Source organism: Mastomys coucha, unplaced genomic scaffold, assembly GCF_008632895.1.
Source record: "Mastomys coucha isolate ucsf_1 unplaced genomic scaffold, UCSF_Mcou_1 pScaffold15, whole genome shotgun sequence".
In the NCBI taxonomy this organism is placed as follows: Eukaryota; Metazoa; Chordata; class Mammalia; order Rodentia; family Muridae; genus Mastomys; species Mastomys coucha.
In genome coordinates, this window is record NW_022196897.1 from 14,616,767 (window position 1) to 14,625,561 (window position 8,795).

Below are 8,795 nucleotides of genomic sequence, written 5' to 3' on the forward strand. Positions count from 1 at the left end.
AAAAAAAAAAAAAAAAAAAAGGATACCAGGCATTTTTACCAAAGAAATACAAATGCTTAGCATTGCTTGCTCTTAGGAAAGCACAAATCAAAACTAGTTACAGCCAGGTGTGGGACTGGGTGAAGTGCAGACGAGCAAGGGCTCTGCTGCTCTTCTGTTATTTTCTTTACTTATCACCAAGTATCAATCACTACTTCTACATGGGATGAGGAGTTGATAAGTGTGTTCAGCCAGGCTCCAGACAAGCACATCTCCTCACAGAGTGATCACTCCCAAGATGTTCAGTCAGCCTTCTTATCAAGCACTAAGGAAACCCAGAGTGGAGAGCAAGAGCCAGCAAGCAGCCACTTTCCCAGTTGGTCCATTCTCCAGGAGCCTGTATTCTCTAAGAAGCCATTCCACACAGCACCCATGCCCAAACAGCTCACCAGCCAGCACTGCATGTGAATGCCAGACTTTCATTCTCTGGAGGGAGCCCTCTCTACCTCCCAGCACACTGCACCAGCTTCTGGGGCTGGGCCTCCCCTGCAGTGGCTCTTCTCATGCCACACTTACTTCCTAGGTTCCCACACACCAGGCCTCTCACTTACAGGGAAACTCATGTCTCCAAGTCTATGTCCTATTCCTGCTCACTGTGGCAAGTATACTTCCTGGTCTCTGGCTTACTGATACAACCAGTGTTCAGCGAATTTCACTGGAAATAAATAGAGATTAAACAATGGGAGTAGACTAAGAACAGGCACTAATTTGTCAAGCTCTTCAAAATCCCTGAACATTTTAATTTTCGTGGCAATTTGTCTTGATGTCACATGTCAAGTCATCTGTTCCAGACTTAGACCATATCATGAACTGGAGTCTCAAGTGTATGGACATCCCCTATTAACATAGGAAGGAAAGGCAACAAATGAAGGACTGGGTAGAGAGATGAAGAAAGGACAGAGACAAGCCTAGGAAAGCATCCCCAATGACAGGAGCAGGGGTTGAAGTTATATCACCCCAACTCCACTCACCCTTCCCACCGTGTCTCTCCAAACCTTTTTCCCATAGCAACAAGAAAGTACCTCACTCCTTCACGACCTAAGGACTTATTGAGACATCAGTGGGCCTAAACACAGCTTGGCTGACTGAGCACTAACACTATGACTGTTGGAATCAGGTGTGTCCTACTCTGAGTAACTCCATATTACATAAATCGGGGGGGAGGGGGGTTGTTGGTTGGTTGGGTTACTTCTTGTTGTTGTTGTTGTTGTTGTTGTTGTTGTTGTTGTTTTGACAATGCTTTGCCATAAGAGGCTCCATCATCTGTCCAGAACTACCCATCCAGCACAGAATGGCAAGTGCCTTATTCCTCGAAATAAAAAGGAAGTTACCCTATCACCCTATAAGGATGTGGGTGTGAGTTGAGAGTAGCGGGACATGTATATTAAAATCATATCTGTAAAAATGGACTATGGTACTTTGGATAAGAATGACTCACATAGACTCATATATTTGAATGCTTAGTCACCAGGGAGGGGCACTATTTTAGAAAGATTAGGAAGTGTGGCCTTGTTGGACGAAGCTTGTCACTATGTATGGGATTTAAGGGATCAAAATCCCATGCCAGCCCCAGCTCTGTCTCACCCTCTGCCTGCTGCCTGGGGATGAGGATGTAGCTCTGAGATACTGCTCAGGTGCCATGCATGCCACCATGATGACAATGAACTCTAAGGCTCTGAAACTGTAAGCCAGCCCCAATGAAATGCTTCCTTCTGTAAGAGTTGCTATGGTCATGGTGTCTCTTCTAGGCAGTGACTAAGACAGAAGTTGACACCAGGGAACGGGGTATTGATGTGACAAGTCTGACCATGGTGCTTGTTGGATCAATGTGAACTCTAAGACTTTGGACTAGAAAAGTGGTTGAACTCTTTAAGGGGATCTGAGTAGAAGCAGGGAAGACAGTGGCTGAGAGTGGTATAAACTATAAGGCCCAGCTCACGTTTCAGAGGGGAAGAATATTGGTGAGTGGCCTGAGGACCATTCTTGAGATATTTTGGCAAAGAATGTGGTTGCTTTGTGCCCTTGTCCAAAATACATACCTGAGGTTAAATTGAAGCATTTTGGATTAATGGTGAGGAAGAGGAGATTTCAAGACAGCCTAGTATTGACCGGGTGGTGCGACTATTAATAATCACTTATGCAGATCTATAATGAAAAGGAGCAATCTGGACAAAAAGAAATACAAAATGTCCTGTGTGAGGGGAACAGAAGTCCAGTGCTCAAGGAGATAAAAAGCTTATCTCCGCGGGCGGGTAGCGGAGGATCCTCACCCGACCCGCAGTGATCCCCTCTGTCCTTCTCCCTTCCTCTGTTCTCACTCTGGGTGTAACTCCTAGTCCCCTGCTTTTCCAGAGAATACCTGCGACTGTGCTCCCATCCGGATGGGACTAGAAAAAGGAGGGGAGCGTGGAGAGGACCAGATTTGCCTGAGGCCTCAGACAATAAGCAAAGCAGATCCTGCTGCTTACCGCAGGAATCACTCACCCAACTGCAGATCCATAGCTCTGCCGCACCTGCTCCGGCTCCTGTCGCATTCCTCTGCTGTAACACCCGAGTTCAACGCCCGCCCGAAAGATGTAGGCAGGGAGGAATGCGTCCAGGAACACAGACCCTCCGGCACCCAGAGCCCCCTATTGACCACCGTTCCGCAAACAGAACCCAGGGTAGCTGCTCCAGAAGACCAGATGGCACCAAGAAGCCCCGCCCCTCCGTGCCTGTGGCACACACTCAGCCCAGGGCCATACACGCCCATGCTCCTACCCCATTGGTCCCATTCCTGGGCGGCCTGAGCAGTTCCTGCCTGGAGAACCTGAGCTCACTGCAACGCTGTTGACACTAGCAGCTGGTTACACACCGCAACTCCCATTCACAGGAGTGTCCCATCTCCAACCCCAAGGTCCTGTCCGGTGACCTAGGCTTTGTCCCTTATGTGATAGGGCCTCTAGGCACGCAGGGACACTATACCTTACAGGGAGGAGGAGCTAGCCCTCAAAGACCATGGTACCAGCAGGTGCCCTATTGCGGCTAGTACTTCCAAGGTTATTAGAGAGACCTGTTTCTTCTGCTTCTTGACAGAGTTCTCCTAAGCCACTTTTAGCAGGTGAGAACACAGAATCACCCAGAGGTGACAGAGTCAAGCAGAATGGAGTTTGGTGGCCCCACAACTTGATAAATTTTTAATCCATATTTCTTACTCCCCTGCCCTCTAATGGCTGTCAGCCTTCATACTCCCATTCCCGTTGGACGTGGGACACAAGGACCTCAGTCTTGCACTGCATACTGTGTGCCAGAAACCTGGAGCCTTAGGGCCATAGCGCTTCTATCATCAACCTTCACTTCTCTCCTAGCCAGACACTACTTCTCAGGCTTCTCCTGCCCGGTTGAGAGCTAGCCGGCCTGCTCACGAGGGAACTGGATACCAGCCAAGAAAGTCACGAGGTTCCATTCTACCTTCTCCCATCACGTGGCACATGAGAAGAAAGAGACCACAGTTTATATATAAGACATCTCAAAGCTGTTGAAGCCGGGCGGTGGTGGCGCTAGCCGGGTGGCGGTGGCGGCGCTCGCCTTTAATCCCAGCACTTGGGAGGCAGAGGCAGGCGGATTTCTGAGTTCGAGGCCAGCCTGGTCTACAGAGTGAGTTCCAGGACAGCCAGGGCTATACAGAGAAACCCTGTCTCGAAAAACCAAAAAAAAAAAAAAAAAGCTGTTGAGATACCTATCCATCCCAGCCTTCAATACAGAGTCAATAGAGCACCATCAAAATCCTAGCAAGTTATTTTGCAAATATCAAAAGACTGATTTAGAGCTGGAAAGTTGTCTCTGTTGGTGGAGTGGCTTTCCTAAGATGCACAAAACTAGGTAGATTCCAGCACTTTGCAGGTGTGTGATGGTTTGTATGTGCTCGGCCCAGGGAGTGGCACTATTAGAAGGTGTGGCCCTGTTGGAGTAGATGTGTCACTGTGGGTATGGGCTTTAAAACTCTCATCCTAATTACCTGAAAGCAAGTATTCTGCTAGAAGCCTTCAGATGAAGATGTAGAACTCTCAGCTCCTCCTGCACCATGCCTGCCTGGATGCTGCCATGTTCCTCCCTTAATGAAAATGGGCTGAACCTCTGAACCTGTAAGCCAGCCCCAATTAAATGTTGTTCTTTCTAAGAATTGTCTCGGTCATGATGTCTGTTCACAGCAGTAAAACCCTAAGACAAGGTAGATGCAGGAGAATCAAGATTTCAAGGCCATCCTTGGCTACCTAGTGACTCCAAGGTCAGCCTGAGATAAGACATTCTGTTTCAACAATAGACTGATTTTAAATTTTATGTAGGGAAGCAAAAAGTCCCAGGACAAACAACATAGTGATGAGGGATAAAGCCTAAGGACTCACACTACCTGAGGGAGCATGGTATTTGAAAGACTGGACAAATAGGTCAGTGGGGCAGAATAAAGAGCCCAGAGATAGACCCAGAAATGTTAGTGTACTGACATTAAGCAGAATAGTGAGGCCAATATTGTGGAGAAATAACAGACCTTGACACTTGAACATTCACATGCAAAACAAACAAGGAAGACACTACCCAGACTTTATAAAAGTTAATTCCATACAGCTCACAGACTTACATGCAAGTCAGTTACTAAAGTTACTCAGTCACTCAGGAGGAAATGGAGACCATGAGAGGTTTGTTTGTTTGTTTGTTTGTTTGTTAAATATTTATTTATTTATTTAATGTATGTTAGTATACTGTAGCTGTCTTCAGACACTACGGAAGAGGGCATCTGATTTCATTACAGATGATTGTGAGCCACCATGTGATTGCTGGGTACTGAACTCAGGACCTCTGGGAGAGCAGTCAGTGCTCTTAACCGCTGAGCCATCTCTCCAGCCCAACTGTGAGAGTTTTGATGATGACATTTTAGATACAACATGAAAGACAGGTTCATGAAAGAAATGACTAAAAGCTGCCCTTCCTTAAAATTATATTTTTCTGCTCTAACAAAAGAGTAAAAACACAATCCATGAACTGATTGCAGAAGACATCATCTGATGAAGGACTATCATCGTTCTACAAAGTACACAAAGAATTCATAAAATCCAGCCACACAAAAGCTTTTCAAAATATTGAAATGACAAAAGTTGATTATGACTTTTTTTTTTTTTTTTTTTTTGGTTTTTTGAGACAGGGTTTCTCTGTATAGACCTGGCTGTTGTGGAACTCACTCTGTAGACCAGGCTGGCCTCGAACTCAGAAATCTGCCTGCCTCTGCCTCCCAAGTGCTGGGACTAAAGGCATGTGCCACCACTGCCCAGCATTATGACTTAATTGTATACTTTTATATTTTGAACACACTTGGACTTCCTACAAGCATTCTGGTGCAATTGGCCCCTGCCCTTAAAAATCATAAAATGAACAAATTTGTCATCTCAATTTCAGAGATCTTTTACATTTCATTATTGCATAAGAAAAGGGTGTAACAGTGTAGGGGAATGCCAGGGCCAATAAGTGGAAGAGGGTGGGGTGGCAGGCATGGGGAGGGGGGAGGCAACAGGGGTTTGTTTTTGTTGTTTTTGTTTGTTTCTTTGTTTTTTGGAGGGGAAACTGGGAATGGAGAAATTTACATGTAAATAAAGAAAATATCTAATAAAAATAAATAAATAAAGGGAAAAAAAAGAAAAGGGTGTAAATGATCAATTCAGTTATGAAAAATGAGAAGTTATTGTCCTTTTGGTGCCTCCCAAGTTACTTCTTTGTATGGTTTTGGTCTCCCTCCCATAACAAACACAATTATCCTCTTTTACAGGATAGATCTTACATCATTAGCCCAGGAGTAAGATTCTACAATGCCCACACTGCACCTCTTTTATTGTTCCTATGGCTCCTTCCTCTTTCATAGTTTTTACTAACCTGGGCTACAGCTTAAGAAATGCTAGGCCACTCCCTCTGCCTTGTTACACGAGCAAAACATGAATGACCTGTTCTGTGGTTTAAAAAAAAAAAATGACATTTTTCTATCTACCCACCTCACCCATGCCTTTATAGGAAAAACAAAAAAACTGAAAAATCTGCCCAGGACTGGAGCCCCAGACTTTCTCCCACCCGTTCATTCTCCCTGCCTGCCTCTAAACCAGCTACCCTGGCACTGGGAAGCCTTGGCCTGCTTTTCTCCTCTGTCCTCTGAGAGCTTACCCACCAACCAAGACTGACCTCCGGTCCTTCATACACCCCTGATTTCCCTGCCCAGGTCACTTCTTTGCATTATCTTTGCTCCCTTGCCCCCACAGCACCTTAGTGGATTCTTGGAGCATCCCCAACCCACTCCTGCTGCTCAACAACTTGAAATCAACTTGTTTTCTAACCCAATCTCAACCTCATCCAAACATCCATCCCAGAAACTGAACCATCCTGGGCTCTGCCTAGAAATTATGACAGTCATGCTGCATCCACACTGGACCAGGGCACTGTCAGGCCCCAGTGCCCCTCCCTGGGGTATTGGAGGGCAGCACAGAGCTTCCTCCCTGACCAAATCCACCAGAATAGAAAGTTGTGCAGTCCTACTTAAAATGAATTTAAAGACACTGAGCTTCTTATTTAAAATTGCTAAGATTGGCCGATAAGATGGCATGGTAGTTAGAACCCTCCTGCCTACGCCTAGCAACCTGAGTCTGAGCTCAGGGACCATGAGTTAGAAGAAAAGCATCTCCAGAGTTGCCCTCTGCTCCCCTCGCACATGCCCATGTGTACACATCACACATATAAATAAATAAGAAAAATCTATCTTCTCCACTATGGGGAAAATGTTTAAGATGACTATTTTGTTTTATGCATTTTACCACAGGAAGAAAAGATGGAGAGTGAGAAATGGCTTTTTCCTGTCTAAGGTGGTGAGCCATCAAGGGCCAATGCTCCATCTTCTAAAACTCTGGTGATTAGGAATTAGACAGTCACATCAGATTGTATGGTCCAGGCCCAGAGGTGGGATGAGACAGCCACCACTTGAGCTAGGATGAGAACTAAGTGGACTTTATACTCCCATGCATTCCTCACAGGCAGCACACGCTTCTGGCAAAAAGAAATTCTCTCCCAGGATTAATTTTGCTTTGTTTGTGTGTTTCTTTGTGTAGTACCAAGAGTATTTCTTTGCTATGGAAATGACCCTGGCTTGACCAGGTCAGAGCTGGGGATCCAGCCCCACCCTTCCTCCCATCACCCCTCCTCTCCAGCCCTGCAGGATTACTGGCCACTCAGCCACCTGGAGTCTCCTCCCCTTGGCCTCCTTCCCCTTCTCCCCACAGGTGGCCTGGATGCCTATGAGGTCCTGAAATACCTAATTCATGGCCACTGACTACCACCTCTGTTCTGGAGTACCTTGGCAGGTGGGGAGGAGGATGTCCTGTAGAGGGACAGACAGATCATGTGCATTCAATGCCCTCCCACAGCAGCTTTTCCTAGTCAGATCAGGACTTTCCGGTATAACTCTAGCCTCTGCCCCACTTACCCACCTCTCAAAAGTACACATGCACAGACACAGATCCGGGGACACTCAGGGTTTCTGCCAGTCCAGGCAGCAGGCCCTGCCACCTCTGAGCCTCTGACCCCAGCAGCAATGAAGCCTAGTCCAGATGGTGCGCAATCAATGGAGGGTGCCCACAGCCAGCCCCCTGATTCGTCTGCTCACCTCTGAGGCTCATATCAGAACCCAGGATGGTTCTGTCTCTGTGCAGCAAGTTGTTAAGCATAGCTGAGACCTCAGGCGCACAGCAGAACTCACCCTCAGGAGAGACAATACCCAGCTCTGAACACCTGAGGGCGGGGAAGAACTCTAGCAGGCTCCTGATTTGCCCAGGTGTGTGTACAGGAACCAGGTATTTCCAAGGACAAAGGCAGTATCTCGTCCACACCTCATATCACAGGGACTGTGAGTGACTTCCCTCTGCTGTCACGTTCTAACCTACCTTTGCTGTGGTCCCCAAATCTGTCCCACTGTCTTTGTTCTTCAGCTTGTCTTGTCTCTCCCTCCTCTCCCTCTCCCTCTCTCCCCTTCCTCTCCCTCTCCCTCTCTCCCCTTCCTCTGCCTCCCTACTTCCTGTCCTTCCTCTCCCTCTCATCTCTTCCACTCTTTCATCTTCTTCCCCACTCATCTTTCCCAGTCTTTTCTCTCATGCCATCTCTTTCTCTCTGTATCTCTTGGCAAGGTGTCATGTATCCCAGGCTGGCCTAGAGTTAACTATGTAAATCATGCTGGCCTTAAACTCACATAGATCTTATCTCCACCTCTCAATCTTGTCAACTTAATCTAGAAAAATGTCATGTGAACCAAAGTTCCCTCAAAAAAAAAAGTTCCCTCACAAAACCTTCTAAGTACCTTCTACGAGGCTGACTGGTTGATGATGGAGAAGTAAGACTAACGTCGTGCCAGTCCAATTACAGTTTGCCTTGGGCTAATGTCACCTTCCTTAGTAGCCATTATTTGCCCACCTCTTTGTCTGAACTAATATCTTTGTGAGTAACAAAAAAATTTTAATACACTAGCCTAACACATGATTCTTTCTATCAATCAAAAGGCTAAGAACTGACCCAGGCTCTTAGATGAGGGAAAGTAAAGTTTACCACCATGTGTATGAACAGTTGTTATGCTTTTAGTACTGGACATGTCCACTGCATGATCTACTGAGCAAGCAAGAGAGAAAGAGAGAGAGAGAGAGGGAGAGGGAAAGGGAGAGAGAGAGAGAGAGAGAGAGAGAGAGAGAGAGAGAGAGAGA

The 8,795-nt window shown here is 46.5% G+C and overlaps 1 protein-coding gene across 1 annotated transcript in view; it reads right to left on the reverse strand.

The window, feature by feature from the left end:
• Abo (ABO, alpha 1-3-N-acetylgalactosaminyltransferase and alpha 1-3-galactosyltransferase) overlaps window positions 1–2,416 on the reverse strand; it is a 15,078-nt gene extending 12,662 nt beyond the window's left edge. Inside the window, exon 1 of the mRNA XM_031373183.1 lies at window positions 2,399–2,416. Within this exon, the coding sequence (XP_031229043.1) occupies window positions 2,399–2,416 (18 nt within the window). The remainder of the gene's footprint in view (window positions 1–2,398) is intronic.
• Between the last annotated feature and the right edge of the window lie 6,379 nt (window positions 2,417–8,795).